The 26,397-nt window shown below is 38.1% G+C and overlaps 2 protein-coding genes across 2 annotated transcripts; one reads left to right on the plus strand and one right to left on the minus strand.

Annotated features, from left to right (window-relative positions):
• Window positions 1-4,217: 4,217 nt before the first annotated feature.
• On the minus strand, window positions 4,218-8,694 carry GNGT1 (G protein subunit gamma transducin 1). The gene is made up of 3 exons (XM_032866019.1): window positions 8,602-8,694; window positions 8,251-8,353; window positions 4,218-4,346 (listed from the first exon to the last, which is right to left on the minus strand). Exons 2-3 carry the CDS (start codon window positions 8,344-8,346, stop codon window positions 4,218-4,220), a joined length of 225 nt encoding a protein of 74 aa, XP_032721910.1. The 5' UTR covers window positions 8,347-8,353; window positions 8,602-8,694.
• An 11,339-nt stretch (window positions 8,695-20,033) lies between these two features.
• Window positions 20,034-24,431, plus strand: TFPI2 (tissue factor pathway inhibitor 2). The gene is made up of 5 exons (XM_032876520.1): window positions 20,034-20,313; window positions 20,601-20,807; window positions 21,773-21,952; window positions 23,555-23,725; window positions 24,087-24,431. The coding sequence occupies exons 1-5, from the start codon at window positions 20,034-20,036 to the stop codon at window positions 24,146-24,148; spliced, it is 900 nt and encodes a 299-aa protein (XP_032732411.1). The 3' UTR covers window positions 24,149-24,431.
• The last annotated feature ends 1,966 nt before the right edge of the window (window positions 24,432-26,397 follow it).

Below are 26,397 nucleotides of genomic sequence, written 5' to 3' on the forward strand. Positions count from 1 at the left end.
ACTCACATCTGTCTCCAAAAGCAATTAATGATTTTTGATTCCCCATTGCTCAGATTTAAAAGGTTGGTTAAAAATAAATAAGTTAGTGAAAGTAGTTAATGTGGCCCAAATTAAGTAAGTTCAGCACCAAATCAAATAACCTAGTTAAGTAACTTAATGCATGTCTTTTCCAAATCATAAAAATGGAATTATTTTGGCCTGGAAATTTCTTCTTTTCGAAATCACCTACTTGAAGACAGTGATAAATAATTATAAATCCATAGTGGTCATTTAACTTCTTCCCCATACTAGGAGAACTTAAATTGGAGAGCAAATGCATATTAGTCTTTTTATTTTTTTTAACTTTTTTTTTTTTTTAGTTTTTACTCTTACAGAATAATGCATGATACTAAAATCACATTAGGTGAACTGATTAAAGTGAATTGTGAAATGCTGAAATCCTATGATGACACAGCATTCTGAACAATGTCTTGTTATTGTTTGGTGTTAAATGGTAAAAGGATAGGAACACTTCTTTTTAGAAGAGCATGTAGCCCCCATCCCTAAGCATGGAATTTACCTCTCAGAGAGCAACCATGGTAAACAATTTCTTGTCTATTCTTACAGAAATGTTCTATCAACAAAACTTATCAGATAAACGAAGTTTAAAATCCAAGTGAGTTATAGCCAAATGTCATATTAGCTTTTTACTTATATTTTACATATTATTTTTAATAAAATTTGTTTTACAAAATAGTATGTGTGCAAACTACTCTGCAACGAAAGATAATAGGTATAATTAGAAACTTTTATTATCCCACTGTCTTTTGACAAGTGTTTTAAAGAAATCTGCTTAAGAAAATTAACTGTGTGGTTATTTCTACTTTTAAATTATAAAAGAGCAAAGACCATGAAATACCTACCGTGACCTGCAAAAAAAGGAAAAACAACTCTTTGGTTACTTTTCTGACGTATTAAGTGTGTTGTTAAAAAATCCATATAAAGGAAACTGTATAAGAAATAAATAATAATAAATAAATTCTGGAAAAAAAAATCACTCACTGTTGCAACTGTGTAGCCTGTGGGATAGTCATGACCTCACAACCTTCTTCCTAGACCATCTTTCTCTGTATTCCTTTCTATGAATTTTATCTTATTCCAACTCCTGTAGACAGTCTGTATTTTAAAGCAATGCAAATGTTACCCTACTGTTGATTCATTCCTTAGTTAAGCTAATAAGAATTCTGAATTCTCCAAAATAAAAACTACCATCCTTCCTGCTTTTAATTGAACACTTATTAAGTCAGTTAAATTGTAGAGACAATTTATGAGTTGTTACAGCAGTTTCAAAGATGAACAGAGCTTCTGGCTTAGGAAATTTATAACACAGATTTAAGAGTAACACAACCATACAGACTATAATAAAAGAAAGCAAGGGAATGTTAAGTGAGTTAAAAGATTTTGCAGAATACTCTTGGGCTGGAGTGAGGGACAGAGGAGATAGTTTATAGTGAGCCTCAGAGAAGGAGAAGGATTTCCAAAGGCTGAAATGAGTTAGAGTGGAGGGACATTTCAGGTGGAGAGATCAGTCTGACTGAACAGCAGAAAGTGGGGAAATGGGGTGTCATGTTGGGAATTATTTAATACTTCAGTTTGTTGACCACAGGAAGTCTCCAGGTCTATTGTAATAAAGGACATTGATTAGGTTTTATCTGTATCTGTTCTAAGTGACTTTAAATTTTCATATAAGAATCCATTCTAGGGGCGCCTGGGTGGCTCAGTGGGTTAAGCTGCTGCCTTCGGCTCGGGTCATCATCTCAGGGTCCTGGGATCGAGCCCCGCATCGGGCTCTCTGCTCAGCAGGGAGCCTGCTTCCCTCTCTCTCTCTGTCTCTGCCTGCCTCTCTGTCTACTTGTGATCTCTCTCTGTCAAATAAATGAATAAAATCTTAAAAAAAAAAAGAATCCATTCTAGTTTCTCATTTTATTTTGAAAACAAACAAACAAACAAAAACAAAACAAAAAAAAAGTGATGTTCAAAGAGTTGAAGTAGAAATTGAACAAGCCAAGGTTTTCACTTAGAATCACCTGCCTTCCAAATCCGTTTCCAGTGTTAGATAAAACTAGAGATGTGGATAGGACCATACATGTTACTAAATGCCATAGCCAAGATTCTGTTATACTTTTTTTAGTCCGGGGGAAAAAAGATAAATGGAACATATAATAAGCACTAAATTGCACACAGAAATACCTTTGAGACAGACCACAATTAAACAAATAATGAAGTAAGGTGTATGGGATGCTAGATGGTGACGGGTGCCATGGGAGACAAGAGAGCAGAACAGAGAGATAGGAAGGGCTGAGGGGCTGAGGCCGGAGAGGAGTTTTGCAGTTTTAAATGGAAACTAGTGTCTCCTGAGGAAAAAGATAAACTCCAATAGTTTATCCTGGAATCTCTTAATACTCAAAGCATATTTGATATGTGGTAGAGTGTGGTATTAACCATTCAGCTAGAGATCTAGAGTCTGGACCCAAGAAACTTGCCAACTCACTTCCTTCTGAGTCTGGATTTCCTCCATTTCAAAATGAAGGGGTTGGACGAGCGTGCAACCTTGATCCTTGTTGAGCATTTACTACAGCCAGAGTGGAAAGGACAGTGCTAGGAGCTAAACTTGGGACCACCTTGAGATTCCCTTCCAGACCAAATAATAGATTAATTTTTGTTTTTAAAAAGGATGACAATCAATTAGCATTCCATTGTATTCTGATCACTGACATATCCAAAAATAGCACTGTAAATGTGAGATAGCAACAAGGAAACACAACGAAAACAGTTTCCAAGTTGCAGTAATCAGCACTCATCATTTGTTACAGATGAGAAGCAAATTATCTCTCAGTCTTTAGCACAAAGGTAGTGAAATTTGGCTTATGTCAACTTGGTGAGATGCCAGGAGGAAACTGATTAGCAAGATGATGCAGAAGACAGCTATTTTTCTATCATTTTGTTCTTAAGACTGTTATAGAAAAAAGGGCTGTACTGGTGAGAGTCTTCTTAGGGATGGGATGGAATGGAATGGAATGCATGGCTCTCAAAGGGTTCTGGATATTTGTCTAGTTTCTTTCTCAGCAATACGACTAGATAATACTTACCGGATGTTGCTACTATGTGCCAGGCAGTATGCTGAGTGCCCTAATCCCCCGAATGTAATATGTAACTCCCCATGAAAAAGGGGATAGGACCATATTATTCCTATTCTACAGGAGAAGAAACTGAGATTTAGAAAGAGTAAGTAATTTATCCAAAGTCAGGCAGTAAAATGCCAGAGCCAGAACTCTCTGTCTTCTTATAACCTTTACTCTGGTGCTGGTTAAATCTGCTGTCTCCATGACCACAGACTGCCTTTTAATCCATTTGGTATTGTGGTAAAAAAGTTACATCATTGGTAAACAAGTAAAAATGGTAAGAATGTAGGAAGAGGTTATGTTAAAACCATCACTGCTGACTGGGAGTTGAGAGAGCAAGAGAAACAGAAAATGAAACATCCACAGTGAAAATCTTCAGAGCACACATTCTGTCAAGATAGATCTTCCATGAATCAAAAGAATAGAGTTCCTAATTCTACAAAGGAAGAGAAAGGTTGGAAAAAATCTAAGGCTAACCATAAAATTTCCTCCTGCTAGAATATTAGTAGTGTTGAAAGAGAAGTTAAGAAACAGAAAACTATATGTTGGCAACCAGAATAATATAGACTCATTCATGAAACATGGTATTTTTTTGTTTGTTTGTTTTTTGCTTGTTTGGGTTTTTTGTTTTTGTTTGTTTTTGAGAGAGTGAGAGAGAGAGAGTGTGAATGGGAAGAGGGAGAAGGAAAGAGAGAATCCCAAGCAGGTTTTGTGCCCACAATGGGGCCCAATGTGGGGCTCAAGCTCACGACCCTGAGAGCACGACCCAGAGCCAAAATCAAAAGTCAGACACTTAACTGACTGAGCCAACCAGCTGTCTCCATAGCAGTCATTGTTAAAGAAAGGGGTCAATCAATAGTTATTGCCAGTTATGTGCTAAACCTTGTGTTAAATACTTTAAGAAAAACAGATTTATGCATTATCACATCCCAGTTTTTATTAAAAGTTTGTACTTATAAATCAAAAAGTTACATACATGCTTAACAGTATTATTATAGATGACCAAAAATTAGTACTGTCATTAAAGCTCAAGTTATTCCATGGAATTTTTTTTTCTTATGAAATCACACAGCCTCCTTTGAGTTCCTTGAAGGGATTTTTGTCCTCTGGGATACCCTTTACTAGTGGATCTTCCCCAGATCTTTCTTCAACATAATCCCTTACTTCTTCACAACATTTGGAGACCTTAAAGGGAAGGAGAAAGAAATGACACATTTGGTTTAATACAGAATGCTGCAGAATCCAAGCATGTATTATAATTTCTGTGTTCTTTTTGATGTGTTCTGCTTTCCACCAGTGCATATGTATTTTCTAGGAGAGAAGAAAAAAAAAAATAGCTGCTCTTTTTTCCTATCCTCCTGGATATCTTCAGGTAAAGGAGAACCATTTAGCCATAATTCAGCTAAGGGTTCTCAGGAGACACTGCCTCCAGCCTCTCTAAGGGAGATCAGAACAGGGATCAGAAAACAGCTGGCCACAGAGGTCACCAGGGTCACATCGATTAAATCTGTTTCCTCATTCCAGAAATGTGACCTGTAAAGGTGGAAGGGAATGAATAATTTTTAAATTCTAGGCTTATCGCCACTCCTGAATTCTCAGAAGTATACACATATAATTTTATTTTAAACTCATTTACAATGATTGATCATGAGCTCCAAACAGTCAAGGACCTTTGGCTGACTTGTTCACATGTATCACTGGCATCCAGAACAGAGACTGGGTTTAGGTGGTGCTCAGTAAACACGTATTTGTTGAACTAAATCATTATTCTTGTTTATGAGCTTGCTCTTCACTCATCTACCATTATAGTAATGGCTTCATGAAAAATCAGGCTTTAGTAACTTAATGGACTCAGCCAGAGCTTAAATGGTCCATGTGCCACTTAACACACCTTTTAGAAAGAGTCAATGTTCTATAACACATAGAAATATAAATGTGTGCATCTGTGTATACACATACACATGCGTATCGTCACAAGCTCAAAATATTTCTTTTAATGTTCAACTTATTTCCTTTTCACTTATTCTACTGTTCATGACATTAACATGAAACTACTTCATTTCTGGCAGTCCATTAGGTGGCCATTCCATAACTTCTCTAACTAATTCACTGTTTTTTTAAATAAAATATTTGTATCATTTTTGTATGCAAATTTCCAGCAACATTAAACATAAGACTTAAAATTACTTTGTAACTCTGCAAGTTCATTATCTACATATTAGGAAACATCATTTCTAACCAGGGCAAGGCCTTGGTCAGATGTCCCCTTCATATGAGGATACTCGTAGTTTATACACAATTCTGAAATATGCAGTAATTTAGATTCACATTTTTTTCCTTTCAAAATTCAAAATTAAGATTTAGGTTCACTTTTTCCCCCATTCCTCCAAACACCAGCTATTTTGGCCCTGACCAGGTGTCAGGAATAGAGGTATTGTAATTCTAGAGTCAGCAAAGGGTTGGTTTTGACAAGGTCTAAGGAGGATCCAAGGCTATAAGGAGCAATACATTACCTAAAAATCCTATGTGAGTGTATGTGCTCAAAAATCACTTCAGTGAGGCTTATTTTAAGTATATATAGTTTAATATAGGATTACATGGCATGGTGGAAAGCATGGACACTGGATTCAGGCCACCCCAGTTTCGAGTTTTGGGTCTGCCCACTTACCTGCTGTATATCATTAGTTAGGAGAGTTCATATAAGGTTTAGTTACTTTATCTATGAAAAAGGAAGAGCGACACTGGCTGCATTAAGTGCCTAGCATACAATGAATGCTCGGTCAAATGGTGGCTATTTTTGGCTATTACTACAAAGGCTATCTTTAGTCTTTGCCTATTGCATTGACATACAGTCATTGCAAATCTGTCAGCTTTAAAAACTGGGTGCAAAGAGTTGTGTCTTCTGACAATACTAGCACCTTGATAGCAGAATAGTATGAACTATTTTGGTTCACAGACATCAAATAATTATTTAAAAAGTAATAAAAAACAGTAGAAAACATTTGGTATGTCCTAGGTATTGTTCTCAGAGATTTATATACATTATCGCATTTATGCTTCCCAGCTGCCCTCTGAATTAGATGTTGTTACTATTCCCATTTTATAGACAATATTTCAGGTTAGTGTTCCACAGGGAGAAAGTTGTGTAGCCAGAATCTGAACCAGGGATGGGTTTCCAGCGTCTATCCCCTGGACCGTTCTAGAAGGATGTTATGCCAGCCTGTGTCAAAACTATAGGTTCGGTATCTAAAATTTGTGTGTGTGTGTGTTTAGTTTTGGCAGTCTGGTATTATATTAGTTTGACTTCCAAAAGCAAGGAGATTTTGAGCAGCAGGGAAAAGGAACCCCCAAACCTGTAGATGTTGATGTATATGATGTTCACCCAAAATAAAAAATCCCAGATAAGCCGGCCACAAATGAATAATAAACATGAATATGATCCAACTGCCTTTCAAACAACAATTCTAAGGAAATAAATAATGAAAACAGCATTTGGATGTTTCAAGTCAAGAAGAAAAAATAACTTTCCTTTATTTTCCCCCAAATATAAAGATTTTAACTGTTCTGTTGTATGTTCCAAGCTTTTTGTGCTGTGTATATATTTAATTTTATTTTTACAGCAAAATATGTTTTGCCTGTATGGAAAGGGCAAAAGAGAAGTTTGAGACAATTATAAATGTCAAAGAAGCCAAAATTCCAATTTTTATTGGGAATAAGGGTTCTTGAGCAAAGTATGAAGATAATACTAACTCCTTTTCTGCTTTGGCTTGATAAAATGTGTTTTGGAAAAAATATAAAATATACTCTTATCACTCATAGAGGAGTTTTATTCTACTTACTTTCCAAAAATGAAGAAATCTAAAATACATATCTACATTTTCCAAGCTCCAGTCACTGTTTGTTTGGAGGAAACTTTTATCCCTTTGCCACGCCTCTCCTTTTAATGGCAGAGAACTCTTGGTAACAATTTCCAAGATCTGTCAGATGTTTTTAGGGGGAATGAGTAAATTCTTGTGCTTGAACTCATTTTTATTTGCAAAGAAGGAATAGCGTGTACTCAATCATTACTAGCCATGACAGTGCTGGAGGAAATGAGGTCTTGGCTAAAAGTATTTAAACATCAAAGTATTACATTAAATAAAAAGAAACTTACCAATTTAGAAAAGGAAAAATAAAATGCCTATGTATGCATTGCTTCATTTTACTGCTTAACTAAAATATGGTCTCTGTCTCATAGTCTTTGTTTCCTTTTTCTTTCCCTTTCTTTCCTTCTTTTTTAAAACAATTCTATGAAAATGGAAAAACATTTTTAGTTTCGTGGCCATACAAAAACAGTCTAAGGATTTGGCCCATGGAAAATAGTTTGCAAAACCTTCCATATAAAGTCTGAATCAAGAGATAATTATGATTATTAATTTTCTTATTCTCTAATGCATTTTTACCTGAACAATTCATTTTTAGCTACATTGAGACTCTCTAGCGAATGGTGTGGGGGAGGACAAATCATTTTCCCTCTACTCTTTTAGGTTCTTAATTGAGACACTCCTGTTAATGAAAAAGGCAGATTAACAAGAGAAAAACACACAGAAATTTAATAGCATGTATACCTCCTTTGTACATGGGAGAGATCCAGGAAAACCAAAATGGCCCAGGACACCCCCTTAAATACCATCTCCAGCTGAAGACAAAAGATGTTGGGGTTTGGGGGCAGAAAGGCTAGTTATGGGAGGTTTTCAGGAAAAGCAGTAATCAAAAGCCCACTTAATTCAAGTGCATTTAAGTCCTTGCCTTCTCTCCTAATAACAGTTTTAGAGTCATCCTTCTCTTCCTGGTACAGAGAGGGAGACTTTATAAATGGGGACTTTTCTTATAACTGTAAATGTCTCTTACAAAAGGACAACTTCTACTTGGTTTTCAGATACTATCCTATCTGCTGTTTCTTAAAAATAACCAGCTAAAACAATACTTACGTTAAGGAGGTATATTTTGTTTGGAGTGGCAAATTCTGCTCCCCTGTGACAGGTCCTCACCTGGCAGTCCTACCATATCTATAGTTTAAAATAAAATTCAAAAGGGAGCAACGGTTTACCAGCATTCTTTCCAGGGTCACTTCTTTCTTGAGCTGGTCAACTTCCATCTTTAATTTGTCCTTTTCTGTCAAGTCTTCAATATTGATCACCGGCATCTTTTGCCTGCTGAAAAAAGAGATAGTTCATACATACACCAAATTTCTGGACATGGTTCAGATCAATATTAGCCAGTCCTTCCCTCTGCTCTTAACTTACTAAGGGAACTGTTTCTTTGTTGCAGCTTTCTACGATAACTGATTTCTTATGAATGCTCTCTGAACAATTCCAGCACTGCACACTAGCCTTGCAATTTTAAAGCTTCTTTATAATCTTCACTAATATGATTAAACCAAGCATTTGACTCTAACCACCTGCTAGTAGGTTTGTGGGGATGTGGGAGAGGTCAATTTAGTCAGCATACAGTCTTAAACATCCAAAGCTCCTCCTTTTCTCTGTTTTGTTTTATTGTTATTTTTTTGTATAGTGTAAATATTTGGATTTCCAACACTCAATCTCCAACACCAAAACGCTCCATCATATGATATACACCATTTAAATGAGCTTGAGGTCATTCTGAGGACTGGATTAATCCTCTGAAACGCTAGAGTAATCTGGTATTAACAGAGAACTATACACAAACTGTTACTATAAGTTCTTTACAAATAACAGGTTGTAATATGAAACAATAGAGTGGAGATATAGCAAACAACCTCATTAACCAGAAATAAACGAGCATGTTACTTAGAATGTGTCTCTAAACAATACCAGGAAGTTCTGTGTAACTGTCACAATGCACTGGAAAGCAATCATGACCAAATGTATCAGGTTAAAGGTGACATAGTGGGCATACTGTTGGACATCATAAAAGAAGGATCTTCTGCACTCTCAGCAATCTCTTCTCCTTAATTAGATCAATGGGCAATGGGGGAAAATGGTGCAGTAGCTGGTGGTACCTATATGCAATCGTCTGGAAAGTATTTCATTGTAGTCAAGTGGCATCACACTTAAAACCTCTCCTTTTTTGGTATTCTCTTTTTCTACTTTGTCTCCCTGGCCCAGTTTTTATAACGAGATATTTTTATGAAAGTGACATATTTAGGTCACATGTTATTTCAGCAAACAAAACATTGCATATTTATATACAAATACTCTGCTAATAATTTATCAGCAATTAACTTATTTCCTTATAGTGATATAGTGTTATCATTTCCAAAACCTTTGAGGAAATATTATTTCCCTTCTCGATCTTATAATGGACTCTTCTTCTTTGGGAAACAGACATTTTCACATATTTTTAGGGGCAAATGCCTAAATATGCCAGCACAGATATAGAAAAGAACACTCTATGAGGACCCAAAGTCAATGTTTCCCTTACCTTTTTATTTTTGCTTCTCTGTTCTTAATTTAGCAAACAATATGACACGAAAAAATTGTTCCTCCAACCTGTGTAATTGTGTAATTGTTGTTTGGTATTCGAGAGCAGTATTCGAGAGAGGTATTCATTCTCCCCTTCCTTCTTACTGCGTTCAGACTATCTGTAACCATTCACGAGCAAATCTACGTCTGCTGATCATTTTTTGTGGTTGAGATTATCCTTTGCACATTTCTTCTCCATCTTGAAAAACTAATTCCACTGGCAATGACTCTCACACTTCAATGTATATAAGAATCGCTTTAGAAACTTGTTAAAATATGAGCCCAATTGAAGAAGTTTTGATTTGGAATAGGGCTTATAATTTAATTTTCTCTGTTTTAGAGAATCCCTACCATGTTATTGACAATGAAATGATCACTCTTTGGCTCTTGCTAGGGGTGTGGCCCTGATCAAGTTACTTAAATTCTCTGTGCCTCAGTTCACTAGGAAATTGGAGCAATACGATTATGTAGGTTGCAGATTTCTTGGGAGGAATCAAGATTGCATAATGGTATGTGGCACAGAATATGTGCTCAGTACATGTTAGCTGGGTTACCCACTTATTCTGCACCTCTAGACTTTCAAACTCTGATATCTTACATGGCACTCGCTGATAGGTGGCTTTATAAGTGCTTTTAAGGGATATCATGTGGACATGATTTGGGTCCCTTAATATCATAGGTAGCAGACGCTGTGGGTGCCCTTCCTAGATTTCCCTTTCCAGAGTGGGGTGTTCATTTTCCCAGAGGTGCACATGTTGACTGCCAAGGGCAAGCCTTCTGCATAGGTTTGTTCTTGGCTGATGGGAACCACTTCGACTGGTGATGTCTGGGAGATTATGGTTTCAATTGGCCCCTGTGAGTGACCTGTAGTGTAGGGCTGGCTGAAGAGAGGTTCTAACAGTTCAGACCAGGTACCTCTGGGCTGAAAAATCCTGTAATTGAGAACCTTCCAGAGCTCCCCATGGAGTCAGGATATGCTAGACATCTGAGACTACACCTTTGCTTAACTTCTGCTTCATCTTGCTTTCTACCTTCCTTCAGAGATTTCTTGTGAGAGCTCATCCTTGGTAAATCACTTGGACAAGGATCCCTATCTTAGGCACTGATTCTGACAAATCTAAGACACAATAGGTTATAAGAACTTTTATAAGAGCATCTAAGTCTTTCACAACTTTTATGTCCTTACTCCTGCCCATTGTTCAATATATAAAAGAGAATCATGGAGTGTAGATAAAGTCACTAGCAAACTATGTCATAAATATTCACCTAGCCATAGAAAAAAGTGCAAAGTATCTAACATCAATTTACTAACAAATGATCTCCGAACTCTAAAATTCAATAATACTTTAAGCAAAACACATTTCATTTGGTGGAGGTGAATCTTAGAAGATGAGGGAATGCTTGCCCAACTTGATGCCATGGGACTTACATGAGAAAATTCAAAGAGTGAGGATCAAAACTCTAACTTCCTTCAAAGACAGCCAGACAAAGAAAGGGCAGTGTATATTGTCTGCATGGAGTCCCAAGGCTCAGAGTTACATTGAAGGGTTTAAATGAATTCAGATATGGCATCATCCAATCATCCTTAAACCCATTTTACAGATGAAGTAAAAGTGGTCCAGACAGTTGAAGTGACCCAAATCATAAAAGGGGTGGCAACAGAGGTGGGCTATAACACAGGTGCTTGGTTTTTGGTCTGGGATGTTTTCAAATCCAGCACACTTCTGTTACCCTTCCCAAATCAGTGTAAAAGCATAGATTTGTTGTGTCACACTTTAGAATTACACAGGAAGAAAGCACAGAATTGAAAACAAGGGGCACTAAGCCTCCCTGTCCTATTCCCCCGCCCCAATTTCTGGGCAGCTCAAAGCTTCCAACTGAGCCAACCTCTACATGGGAATTCTAAGAGGGGCTACATCATATTACTGGCACTATTACCAAGCATCCTTACCCCCCTTCCACCAGAATATAAAAGAGGAGGACTGAAGACTCTGACCAACAAGCTAAGGCAGCAATTATAGCTAATTCTCGGCGGGGGGGTGGGGTGGGTGGGGGTGTTACCTACCCCTTTAAGTAGAAGATATTTGCCCTTTTACTTTTTCCATCTTGCCTACTATCAGGGGAGGTAAGGTCCAACAAAGTAAAGAGATGAGAAGGGGGAAAAAGTACCTTAGAGCTGTACCCCATTCACAGAGCAGGGGTTCTCTGTGGGAGGCAATACTGCCCCCTCCAGGGCTTTTTGAAAATATGTCAGGTTGTTTATGGTTTTCAGGGGTTTTGTGGGTGTGAGTATGGGATGTAGAGAAGATAGAACGATTTAGAGTAGCTTAAGTGTTTCACTAATATCGTCCATAGCTTTCTTGTTAATCTATTCAAGAATTAAAGTAAGCTAGTATAAAGTTCAAAAGCTACCTGCTTTCTATTTGTTTTTACACATTATATAGATAAGCATATTTTGACATAAGGCAACTTGACAAAATATTGAACTTACAAAATCTGTATTAGTGGAAATTATTAAAATTATTTTTAGAAGTCCCCTGTTTTATACAGGAGATAAATCACACATTCTTTGAAATAGAAATGTTGCTAACACACTTAAAATATTTTGATTTATAAACATTCCATTTGACACATTTTTTTTCAGAAACAAATTCACTATATTATGTACAATAAATTCGCAATCATAGGGCTATAAATTTTCTTATCTTGTACTATTCTTTTCCATCCTGACATTATACTTAGGACTATAAAAATAGCTAATATTTTATTCATTCATCCAACAAATATTTACTAAGGACTATTATGTGCTAGACTCTATTCTAGATGCTTGAGGGTGGAGCAGAGAAAAATACAGAAAATGTTACCCATGAGGAACATATATTCTAATGAAGGGGAAAGGCAATAAACAAGATAAAATGTAACATATATTTATTGTGATAAGTACTAGGGGAGGTATAATAAGTAATTTGTTTATTCCATAGACACTTATAAGATTCTACTTTCCATAAGTCTAGCTCTCAGCACTGGGAAACAATGGCGACTACAACAGGAAAGTTTCCTGATGTCACAGAGCTTACGTAATAGTCAGAGGATCAGACAAGAAAAACAAAATGAATAAACATAGTGATTTAAACTGATAAATGCTATAGTTTATGATAAGGAGTGACTAGGATGTGAAGCAACATCATCTAGACTGATTAGAAGTAGCCAGTGGGACCAAGACTGTCCAGAAGGAGATAGTAAAGGTCAGGAGACAAGCATTTCATGCAAGGAGGAGGACTAAGCAGAGGGAACAGCTCATGCAATGGGCAGGAAGTGGGAACAAATTTGTTGTACAAGGAGAACAGAAAACCCAGTGTAACAAGTAAAGTAAGATAGAGGGAGAGTGATGGGGTGAGGTCAGGAACGGAGACAGCAGCCAAGTCACATAGAGTGACTCAGAGGAGTGGTAAGGAATAAAGTGAGGAGCTAATGAAGGGTTCAGATTCTACTTTGAAAAAAGTGAGGTGTGTGGGGTTGAAGGCTAACTACAGCGGAAACTGGGATTTTATGGAAGAACATAACCTAAGCGTCCCTTAAGAACAGGTACATTTGAACAATATTGGTGGCCACGGATATAGGGAAATATGGGCAGATTAAACATGTGATTTTCAGGTAGAATTGACAGGACTATTGATGAATTAGGTGATGAAGAAATGGGAGATGTCAAGAGTGATTCCACAGTTTTGGGCTTGAAAGTCTAAGTAGAAGTGTCACTGACAGAAAGAAGGAAGATTGGGGCATATGGTCAAGATTTCAGTTTAAGACATATAATATTTGAGATGTCTATTAGATATCCAGGTAGAGATATTTAGAAGATGTAAGCATTTGGAATTCAGAGGTGAGGTCAAGACTATACACAAGTGTGTGTGTGTGTGTGTGTGTGTGTGTGTGTGTACACACTTAAAATCACATAAGAAGAAAGTTCAGTTAGAAAGGAGTCCTCAAGGTTGATCTTTGAGTCATTCCACTTTTAATGGGCAGGTAGAGGAGAAGGACAGATTGAGAAGGAATAGTCAACTAAGTAGGAGAAACCAGAAGAATGTGGAAAAACTAAAAAGTAAAAACTAAAAGAAAAGCATTTCAAGAGTGAGGAAGAATCTGAAATGGTTAAATTTCCATCTACTGCTGAGATGGAAAAACATGGTCCCTGGTGACCTCAGTGGCAACAGCTTTGGATGTTGTATGAATTGAGAGGTCCAGTAAGATGTGGCAATAGGATGAGGTGCCCTTGATGGGAGCACTTCCTGTTCTTCCTCTTCCCAATGTGGAAGTTGAATCAGAGTGCAATGGGGGGGAGGGGGAGATGAGGAAGTGGAGGCAGATAGTGAAGATAAGATTTCTGACGAGTTTTGCTGGAAAAGGGAGCAATGAAATAAGGCTCTAACAAGAAAAGGGTGGAAAGTCAAATATGAATTTTAAGTTTGGGATGGGAAAAAAAAATCAGAGATAGAGCACTCCAAATGGAAACTATTGAAAGAACTGATATTACAGAGGAGTGAGAGGAGTAAAGTCCTCTAGAAGACAAGAGGTAAAAGGACCCAGGGCAGTAGCTACTGTGTTGGTGTCTGGTTGGACCAGGGCATGTCTTCTACTTAAGGGAAGGAAAGAGAGTGCCAGACATCCTGCTGACCAATAGGAAGAGTTCACACTTCTCTGGCTCATTCAGGAGACCTAGTCCATGCTAGTGTAGTCAACTCTCTTCCAATACGACCTTTTAGTTTGACTCAGTTTGCTTCCTTGGCTAGTAGCCAAGAGAGACATTCCCCCCCCCCCCAAAAAAAAAGAAATAGTAAGAGTCTTAGGAGATATACTGCCCTTTCAAACTGCAACTATGGCCTCCCCCTGCCCCCAAATGGTCGGTTGTCCCTCTTGTTTAACTTAAGAGATGAAAGCTTTTCTATATAAAACTAGAACAAATGAGCATATGCAGGGTTTATGACAGACACGTTAGTAAGTAATGTGTAACTAACATGAGATTTGGGCTAAGGCATAAAGAAAGGACAATATTTTTGTAAGAAAGAGTGTCTTTATACTTGAAAGGTCAAGCTCCATTACTTTCGCTAAATATAACCCTGAAAATAAGGATTTAGTGATTAACTCTCTTAATCCTCTAATCTGATTATTAACTTTGGCAGATGTTTCTCTTAGAGCATTACAGCAATGTATTTAAATTGCAGTGATCTGTTTGTTCTCAATTACAAACTTCATGTTTGAGTGAAAAGGAAGTCTGTAATCTAGCTGTCCAGGTACTGAACTGAGGTCATGAGCACGTGTTTTATATAATAAACCTGACTTCGGGCCCCACTAATATGTAAGAGAAATACGTTTGTACAGGGAATGAGACCAATGGATCAGGATTCCAATGGCCTGAACTAACTGTATAGACATGGCCCCATCATATATTCACCTTAAGTTTCATTGCTCATTTGCAGAGTGGGAAGCATAAAGTATCACCCTCAGTGGTGACTGTGGGAGATATAAACTCTCAATAAACTTCATATTCATTATTATAGTGCTTGCTATTCCCACATGATATACAGGAGTTAGGGGCAATTTTCTATGTCTTCCCCACCCCCCCTTCTTGACATGCCACTCTCTGGTGGATTAGTAGCCCAGGCTAGAATTCTAGGCAGGTGGTGGTGAGGCCATACTATGCTAGGAAAGTCTTGGATAAAATAGTCCAAACTTTGTCCCAACATTTTGGGTGCCCTACATAGTTAAGTATGCAGCAGTGTGAGTAAAAGAAAAGATGGTTTGCCTCTTAAGTAGGCATGATAGCTGAATGAACATACATCTAGGTAGAAGAGAAAAGGGGTTTCTGAGATTCTGCCTTTCTACAGAAGGCAATGCTTTGCTAGAATCACAACACCTTAAAAAGAAAAAAACAACTGACCAAAGCAAGCAGCTGTTGAAGGAATGAATCTCTGTGTCCCACAGGCATAAAAGTTACAATGTTAGATATGTTTGTGTAGATTGGCTTTTGTTTTGAACTGAGCTCTTACCAAAATTTTATTTCCTCCTCTATGATCCCATAAAACCTAGTACATATCTTTAATATTGTACTGAAAATGCTATGTTGTAGTTGTGTTGTTCGTCTGTTTACTTTTCTACTCTATTATGCTAGGAGATCCCTACATGTATTTGTCTTTGAATTCCAAAACGCCTAGCACAAGATTTGGCACGTATTAAATAGTAATTCTGCTTATTTTTAAAATATATGGATGAAGAAATGATCACGGTAAGAGACACATTAAATACCCCATTATCTCATTCCCCCTAAGGAGAACAAGAATAATAAAATTAGGCACAGGGAAGGTCTCATCCTCTTACACGGTTCCACCTTATTATACACTGCTCACAGATGCACTCTGTATCCGACAGAGGGCGCACTAGAGTAAACATTTCCTACGTGACCCAACTCGCTAGAAAAACACCTTGTGGGTGAAGGAGTTGCCTAAACTTGAACAAAATCCTCGTGATCCCTAATCTCTCAGAAGAGATGAACTGCCTTTCTTATCAAACGTGTAAAATTCTTGTTCGTGCCAGATGGACTCACTTCAGATTTTATTTTGACAGGACTTCAGCTAACAGGCAGCAAGAATTTTGCTTATTGAGGAGTTAATCAATGTAACTCCTTAAGTGACTATGATATATTATATATATCCCCAAATCACTGGCTCAGTTAATTCACCTCATTCATTTATGAGCTAGACATGCCACTTCTCTCTGAGGTGTCTGACAGGGAGGAAGACCATCTGCCTTAATCCTCTTGTTAAATTCATAATCACCGTCCAAGCCTGTGTGGCTCTCAGAAGATAGAACGTCTTACTCGAGACTTGGGACTTCTAGGAACTAATGTGTTCCAAATCAACTTAGTCTCCATTTTGGGGGAGGGCATGTGGGAGACGGTGAGAAAGACCTAGAAGCAAGGATCTGACACACGCACAGGTGTTCCTGAAGCTTCCGTGTGTTTTCATTCTGATATTTAGCGTTCCACTCTGAGGTCTCCGTACAGTAAAAAGAGTCCAGGTACAGGAATGTAAGGAAGAATACAGGGCTGAATATCAAGAACCTGGGTCCTGGTCTTCAGCTCTGTCAACAACTAAGGTAAGGAAACATGGCCAGGTCTCAATATAGAATTCTGTAAAATGAAAATAGTGGAATGGAGGATATTTATAGTTCCTTCAACATTCAGATTATAAGAACTCCATGCATTATTTCACAGAACTCCGAACTACTTTGAAGCTCTATTTTTAGCCACAGCCACTAAAGCTAATACTTGGTGTAACAATGACAAATCAATCTGGGTGACTGTTCTTTGTGGTTCCCTCCAGACTTCCACTTCCTGTTGACTTTGGATAAAGGACTTCTTTTCCTTTGCTATGTGGTAAACTTTTGGCCTAGATACTGGTTTAAGGATATATTGAAGCACTGTGACATCCTTATGGAGGCTGCTCGCTGTGGTCACATGGCTCCTTCCACATGGTGCTAAAGATGAATTCAGTAATTTAAAATAATCCCGGAAACTTTAGATTCCTCTTACATTGGAAGATATGTTTTTCATGGATATAAAGATACTCAAGTGGTCTGCAATTAAGAGGCATAATTTCCTTCCTGATAACTTGGCCTGACCATCTCAAACTTCTAACTGGCCCCATTTGTTGAATTCTTCTTCCCTGTCCCTGCTCAGTGGTCACAGGGGTGTGAACAATGCACCTGATTTGGCATAGAATAAAGGAAGGTAATTAACATTTCTTGAGTGCCTCTGAACATGAATTTTGCCCTGTGTCCATAGACTCTATACCTGGGGGGTGAAGGGCCTGATTTTGGCCCTTTCCCCATTCTCCTTCCCCTCCATGGGAATGCAGCATCCTTTGTGTCCTTACTAGGACTAAGGCCTCTGCTCTGACTCAAAGAACCCTAAGCTCATTTCCCCAGAAGAAACCATCCCAAAGTTATGTATGATTGTGTGACACCTTCCTAGGCAGAAATGGCACCACTGAGCTCAGCTAAAGAGGAGAGCTGATGAGAGCAATGTCACAGGCTTTCGTCTACGAGGCCAGTTCATGTTGCTCTTTCCTGGCTGTAGTTGACACTCCATCTTAATGTTTTGGGCCAAGGCTCTCAATTGGACTCAAAACATGGACAATCTGGCTGGATCCTGTGCCTGTGTGTAAGGCACTGAAGCCTATGTTTTTGAGTGCTGAGGCCCTTACCTTTAATCCTCACAACATGCATGTAAAAATACACTCAATATCCATTTTACAGATAAGGAAACCAAGGCTTAGAGAGTTTATGTGACTGTCCAAAGGAGCAAGGGATAAAATTCATTTCCCCATAGCATCCTGCAATTTTCCAAAATCACCTGCTCTAATATAAGAGATTCCTCTTTTTATATGAAGCTTAAAGATGATCAAAAAGTACCAGCACATGAGAACAAAGAACAAAAATGACAACAGTCAACGCTGAATGGCAAGTTTGAATCAGTTCTTGAATTTATTTTAGTCCATATGGGAGATATATTTAATCATATTCAGAAGAATGAAAATTTGAAGTTGACTTAACTTTTCTCCTGAAAGTGATACTGGCTGTTTGGTAAAACTTTCCTTCTCTCTTAATGTTTGGGAAGGGCTCATCTGATTCTCTTAGGAATGTGTCTTTCCAAAATAGCTGGCTGTTGCAGTGGCTGGCATGCTAAAGCCAGTGCATGCCAGCTCCAATGAACTGATTGTACCTATCTACTTCCAGTTCTGGTTGTTTGAAATTGGCCATAATGGGAGTACTGACAAACCACAGAAATCAGTAGACTATACAAATCAGCAAACCCTTCTAAGTTTCCCTCCTGAGAGCTGGTTGTTAAACATTTTCCTTACCTTAGTTGTCACATCTAGTCACATCTTGGACTGTTAATCATAGATATCTGGTAATCTGACAGCATCAGTTAACACTGAATATTTCCAGGACAGGCTAGTTTTCTTAGGAATAGGATTCTATGGCATGACATCAGAATAACTGAAAACTGGCACAAGGGATTTAGTGTACAAAATGTCCCGGACTATTAACTCTCTGTTAGCATAGGGTTTCTCAGAAACTTTGAAGGGAACTCCTGTAAACTCCTTCCAGGTCCCCAGGAGAAGCCAGGAATAATTGTTCTCTGGAGAATATTAAATACAACAAGAGGAAAAGGGGGAGGAAGACACATTCATCAAGAGAATCCATTAAAATGTTCACCAAAAGTATCTTCAATATTTCATGTGAAATCCAAGCATAAATAATTTGTTTTGTATAAAGAAAAAATCAGACTCAGGCTAATATGTCAGAGGAGCAATGAACGTTCATGCACTGACGATTAGGAATGGGCAGGAAGGGATCGATCTGGGATCCCCTATAGCCACCTTCCTATGGAGTTTCACGTTCCAGCTCAAAAAACACAGCCACAATACTAACACAGGGCTGATGAGGGGTGGAGAGGATATAAAATGATACAATCATTTTGGAAAAGTGGCAGTTTTTTAACATTGATAAATATTTTACCCACAAGTAATTAAAGCTTAAACAAGTATGTACGCACTAAGCAGCTTTATTCATAACAGTCTCCAACTAGAAACAATGCAATGATCAATAACAGGACATCTGTAGTATATTCATACATTGGACTCAGCATTTAAAAGAAATGAACTATTCAATAACATGGTGTGTCTTGAAAACAGTAGTGGAGCAAAAGAAGTACAAACAATACACACTTCACGATTCCATTTGCATGAGATTCAAGAACAGGCAAGACTCTGGTGGTAAGTGGTTGCCCCTGCCTGGGATCAGAAGGATTGACTGGGAGAGGGTATGAGAGAATGTTCTGGGGTGCTGCAAGAGTTCTAATTCTTGACTGGAATAGTGTTGTACACTTAAGACCTATCCTGAGCCTTTTATTAAATGTAAATTAAATCTTGACTGAAAGAAGTACGCATGCATAAATGTAAATAAATACACATAATTAACTTTCTAATCTTTCTAATCTAATCTAATAATTCGTTGCAACGAATTAGGCTCCCCTCAGCTGAATTTCACACTTGCTCTCTGCCTTCAAATACTTGGACGTCGTGCTTTCATCATGGAGATTCAGGCTTCCCTGTGATGCTGCAAGTTGCAACCTTGTGCAATCACCCCCAGGTCATTTCCCTCTAGCTTGCCGACTTCCCATCACTCACATAATGCCGCGTCTAGTCACTCCGGCAAAGCTAGGAGAAAGTTTGGGAGGCAGGTTCAACCTGGTGGGGAATCCCCCCTGTCCGTCCCCCGCCCCCGCACTTTCCTACACAGGGCTGTGACAGGTCACAGCCTGTGGGGCATGAATCAGCCTCCTGGGCTCCGCACAGGCATGCTCCGCCCCCGTCCGGGGTCGGAAGGACAATCACCCTACATAAAGCAGGCACCCACCGCATCGGCACCCAGGCTGCCTGGAGGCTGGACCTTGTGCACCCTCTTCCCGCCGGCACATTCAAGAAACGCCTCGCCCCGAGGGCCACTCAAACGGGACAGCATGGACTTTATGACCGGCATAGGGGTTACGCTTCTGTGGTTGTTCCTGTTGATGAGCGGGCGGGGTGTCAGTGCTCAGAGCTTTCCAGGTACTGCCCGGTCCGGGGACCCCTCCTCTTTGCGCCGGGCTTCCGCCCTGGGGTAAGCAGGGAGGGTGCTGCAACTGTGGGGTTCCGGACTGCACCCGCTCTCTCTGCCCCGCTCTCCCCAGACCCCTGTCGCACAGGGAGTCTGGGAGCCGCGGGAAGGGATACTCCTGCAGAAGTTTGTACTTTCTCTCTCTGCGACTCCCCTTGTGCTGGGAAGCAGAGGGACAGAAGTCCTCGGGAAGCCTCTACCTTCCCGGAGACGTGGCAGACTTCCTTCCCTCTCTCAGGCTCTCCTTCTGCTCCTCCAGAAGGAAACAATGCAGAGACCTGCCTCCAGCCCCCCGAAGTGGGACCCTGCCGAGCCCTGCTTCGCCGTTACTACTACGACAGGTTCACACAGAGCTGCCGCCAGTTCTTCTATGGGGGCTGCGAGGGCAATGCCAACAATTTCGAAACTTTGGAGGACTGCAATGAAGCTTGCTGGAGGATAGACAGTAAGTGGCCGTGCTCAAGCTCAGATCTCCTGGCTGCTAGTAACTTAATTTCTCAGATCCCATTTTTTACAGTAAGTTTTAGCCTTTATTTTCTCAAACATTAAGTAAGGCTCGCTTATTATTTCCAGAAAGTAATCCCAAGTTTACACTGGCTAACAAATTTCTCTCCTAAGTGGCATTTATCATAATTCAGTGTCTGTGCAGACTCAGAGCAAGAGTTCACCGTAGGGCATAATAATGCAGGGGTGTGATGTATTGGGTACCACATAAGTACTTTTCTTTATCCTTAGTTCTAAACCCATGGTTTTTTATGCCTCCTGGAGAGCTCTGTTTCCTCCTGTCGATTATCCATCAATCTGACATACTTTTCAGCAGATTTTTATTGTTAAGATGTGATTTAGCTAACTGTAACTTTTCCTTTTGTCCCCTGACACCCAAACTTGTTTGGGGTTAGTACAGGAATATAGTAGAGATTCATGATCATGGTTTCTATTTTATTTTAATCATATTTATTATATCTGGTAAGGCCAGTAACAAAACATGGGACTTTGCCATTCAAGGAACTAAGCCAAGGAAAAATATGTATGTATTCCTATGAATAAGTCTGATTAACTTCCTATGTAGAAAAATCAGAACACCCTGAGAGAACAGAGAGTTTCCACTGTATTTGGCGGACTCAGGTCTGGAGCTGCTATTTAAAAAAAAAAAAAAAAAAAAAAAAAAAAAAAAAGAGCTAAATAACTGGATGAACGAAAAGTCTTCTGGGGATTTACTATCCCAGTACTAAATGTGATACTGTTTTCTCCCCAGTTGTTTCTGAAAATACAGTAAAGTTTTGAAGTAATGCCATTATTACTTACTAATTACTTCAGTAACTTAGTAATTAGTAATACTGAAAGTAAGTAATACTAAGTAATACTAAAGCTAATTTTTGACTAGCATTTTTTATGCCCTCCTTTTTCTAGAAGTTCCTCATATTTGCAGGTTGGAAGTCAGTAAGGGGCGGTGTGGAGTGCGCAGAGGACAGTACTTCTTCAATCTAAGTTCCATGGCATGTGAAAAATTCTTATCTGGCAGGTGTCACAACAATAAGAACAGGTTCCCGGACAAGGATACTTGTATGGGCTACTGTGCACCAAAGAAAAGTAAATACTATTTTTATGGGGTTTCTATTTCATTTAAGATTTTAGGATGGAAGAAAAATAATACTTTGATGTGTAATTACATGCCTTGTGTTCTGATGATTTCACATATAGTAGGGTATCAGTCCTACCAAGTGTATGTATGTGTGTATGTGTGTGTGTGTGTGTGTGTGTGTGTATGCCCCGTGAGGTAGTATTATTATTATTCCCCCATTTACATATGAGAGTACAGGCTACCAGAAGTTAATGACTTGCCAAGTTCTCAGGGCTAGAAAGTCACAAAGCTGTGCATGATTTAAGTTTTTGCTTCCTGTTCTGGATTGTTTCTTTAGGACTATTTCTCATCTTCTCAGTTTACATATAAAAATTACAGTATTCTGGGGGCGCCTGGGTGGCTCAGTCCGTTAAGCATCCAACTCTTGATTTAGGGTGAGGTCATGATCTCAGGGTCCTGGGATCAAGCCCCAAGCATGGAGATTAAGTTTTCTCTCTCCCTTTCCCTCTGCCCTCTTCACTCCCTCTTGATCTCTCTCTCAAAATAAATAATACCATTAGGGCGCCTGGATGGCTCAGTTTGGCTCAGGTCTTGATCCCAGAGTCCCGCATCGGGCTCCCAGCTCCACGAGGAGTCTGCTTCTCCCTCTGACCTTCTCCTCTCTCATGCTCTCTTTCACTGCCTCTCTCTCAAATAAACAAATAAAATCATAAAAAAAAGGAGAAATCTTAAAAAAAAAATCACAGTATTCTGAATGCCATGAATTCAGGTTTATATGGAATCACTTGTATATAGGAGGTAGTAGAACATATCCAGACTTCAGATGGTGAATCTTGAAAATTTCTCTCTAAAGTTTTTGGTTAGATTTCTGTATCCTTTAGTAATTGCAAAGTGTAGGACAAAGATCTCTCCATCCTTCTTTTATCTGTTCCTATTTCTTACCTACAGCCCCCCCCACCTCCTTAGTCCCTGAAATAACAGGTTACTTGGGCAATATTTCTGTAGAGAGAGACAATACAGGCATTTTCCCTAGGCATAGCAGAGACACACATACAGAAAGATACATAAACTTAACAAACAAGGAAAACTTGCTTTGGAAGAGATTTGAGGAAGCTCTATAATTGTACTGTACGCAGAATCTCGAGTTAATGAGAAGATGGTTGTTGCTTGTGTTTCCTTAAATGTTTTATATAAAGATAAATGTTCCAATGGCTACTTGGGAATTACATAAATGTATTCTTAATTAATGATGGAAGGAGAACTGATGAAAACGTTTAAAATAAACCTACTAACACAAGAAAGTTTACTAAAGCATGTCATACATCAACCCTTGAAACACAGCCAAGTTCTACTTGGCCGTATCTGCTTCTTGGGTTTAATTTCTTAACACATTCAAATGATACAAGGACATAACTTCAGAAGAAATTCTCTCTAGTTTATAAAAATTTTAGAATTAACAAACTAGGGCATGCAAGCTTTCTTGAAAATTGAGACACACTTTTTAAATGGTTTGGTATGATATTCTGAATTCAGAATGAAGCTTCAGTACTCATCACAGTTTATTAATTTTGGTATTATTACATTTCTAATTTTGTTTTCCTTTCATCAAGGTCCGTCATATTGCTACAGTCCAAAAGATGGGGGAAATTGCTCTGCTAATGTAACTCGCTATTATTTTAATCCAAGACACAAAGCCTGTGAGGCCTTCACCTATACTGGCTGTGGAGGGAATGACAATAACTTTGCTAACATGGAGGACTGCACACGTGTTTGTCTAAAAGGTAGTAGATTTTTTCTTATTCAATTTTTAAACTAACTTTATAAATAATTCATAAGCAAAATTATATTTTTATGTATCCATTGTCCTAATAGCATATTGCCATTTCTAGACCATTTCTACGTAAATAGCACTTTAGTACCAGTTAGTTTTGTTAAATACTTGTACTGGCTAGCTTCAACAGGTAGTAGCTGTATCCTTGCATTTTAAAGGTAGAAAGTTATTAACTTGAGTGGATAGTGAGTAAAACTGACTTTATAATCATTAAAAATAGTTGAGGTGAGTGTGTAAGCATATTGGAAATGTAGATTTAAAGTGAGTCTATGGACTGGAGATATGTGATATTTTTATTTTGTTGACTTTAGCTGTGAAGAAGGAAAAGAATGAGAAGATAGCCGACACTGTTTTGCTCATGGAAGACTACTAACTTGGAAGGAGTAATTTTAACCTTTTCCCCTATATGTCATCTTGTGGATGCTATTAGCTCTGTGGTTATATCTTAAGAATAATACGGTGATACGGGGAAATGAATCATTAATGATTTATACATCAGTTTTTATTGCTACAGGTTACTTTTTCATGTATTTTTACACATAACCAGCTGCTATTCAAATGTGAATCGGTTATTTTTAATTCACCATTCACTTATATTTTAATGTAGTTGAATTCTTGCTGTGCCTAAGATATAAAAGCAAATAATGACTCACTCAGTTCTTGGATTTGTTCTTCCTGATTTCAGCAGTGATAGTAACTGAAAAGGAAAGACCATACAGTCATGTTCTCTTAACACATATGATCATAAAAAGGACCAGCAAATACATTTTATTCTGCATTTAAAAGTTGGATTATATTTTACGTCCAAGGAAACAAACTTGCCGATTTAAAACAACAGTTTAGAAAATATTACAAGTGCTATTATATAGACATGACTAACTTTTATATCTACTGTGTCATTTAGAAGATAGTAAGATAACTTTTTTGAATAAAAAGTTGGTAAATGTATTAAAATCTGAAATGCTTTCTTCCAGGATAAAATTCTCTCTCTCTCTTCATCTACCTTTCCACTCATCCATCCCCACTCACATGTATGTATTTGTTTATACATATAGATCTTCATTACTTCCAAAGACATAACAGACATAACACTAAAATTGTTAGAGCTTTTTGAACTGAATATTCAAGGCATTTACTTAAATTACACCAGAGACTATGCATGAATTTGATAATTTAAATTCTACTAATGAATTATTCTTGATAAATATGGTCATTCCAGTTAAACAGTTTTTTCTTTCCTCTGTAATAAAAATATTTTTAAAAATTCCTACATTTTCATGGCAACATCCATATATTTAAAAGTATGCCCCCCAATCTAGCAAAATTATAAGTGCATTTGCCTTTTGCTTGAGAAATCCCTCTTTTAAAAATCTATCCCGAAGGTATTGTGACAAAAATACAAAATGGTATATTCCTGAGGGCATTCATTGATGTATTATTTGGAACAACCAATAACAGGAAACAAACCAGATAATCGTAACCAGGGGATTAAAGATATGAATGTAAAAATGAACAAAATACCTACATATGGATATCATCTGATCCTCAGAATACATTTTTAAAAATGGTCTAGAGCAACATGAATAAATACATCACAGAGGACATAACAATATTAAAATAGTTACTTATAGCAGGAAGGGGGAAACAGGATGGGACAGGCACGGAGATAAAATTTATGTGAATGTACCTCATTATATGGCTGTGATCTTAGACCATGTAAACATTTTATATAATAAGAAAGTAAAATATAAAGAATAGAAAGCATTCCTTGTACAACTGGAAACAAACCAAAACAACCCAAATGAATATCAAATAATGGCCTAACTGCAGAAAGAATATGTAATTATTTCTGGTGACTTTCAAAGCCAGTATTTTGACTATCTTTTAAGGGATATAATCTAAGGGTCAAGTAAATTCTGAAGAAATCTGAAAATGCATTTAGTAGTCTTTTTTTTTTTTTTAAGATTGTATTTATTTGGCAGAGAGAGACACAGTGAGAGAGAGAACACAAGGAGGGGGAGTGGGAGAGGGAGAAGCAGGATTCCCGCTGAGCAGGGAGCCCAATACTGGGCTCTATCCCAGGACCGTCACTTAACCAACTGAGCCACCCAAGCGCCCCTGCATTTAGTAGTCTTATTAGTAACACTGATATTTTTATTTTGAACTTACATAGAATGCTACATTTTACTATATATTCTGTATGAAAATATAAGAATTTATTTCTTTAGAAGTCAAGATTTTCAGTGTTAAGTGAAAAAGTATGGAAAGGAAGAAATTAAGAAAAACTCTTTAGATTTTAAATTGGAATATAAGTATTAGCATGAAATCAAAATTTATTTTCTCTTTGGGAAAAAAAAAAAGTATTTTCCACCCTCCCACTGAAATATCCTTGAAGCAATGACAATTCAGTAGCAGTAAGTATACCTCCCATTCAGATGGTGGTCTCTAAATATGATTTCTCAGTAGAAGGAACCAGGGAACCAGGGCTCTTAGGAGAAATCACTGAATCCAGGTCTGGAAGAGGAAATACATAAGATGAACCTGGGCCATCTTATATCAGAGAATAAGGAAGCTATTTGAATCCTGTCACAAAAATAGGAGAGTAACATTAAGGGCCTTTCG

The sequence above is a fragment of the Lontra canadensis genome, unplaced genomic scaffold (assembly GCF_010015895.1).
Source record: "Lontra canadensis isolate GAN:19392208 unplaced genomic scaffold, GSC_riverotter_1.0 scaffold2, whole genome shotgun sequence".
Classification (NCBI taxonomy): Eukaryota; Metazoa; Chordata; class Mammalia; order Carnivora; family Mustelidae; genus Lontra; species Lontra canadensis.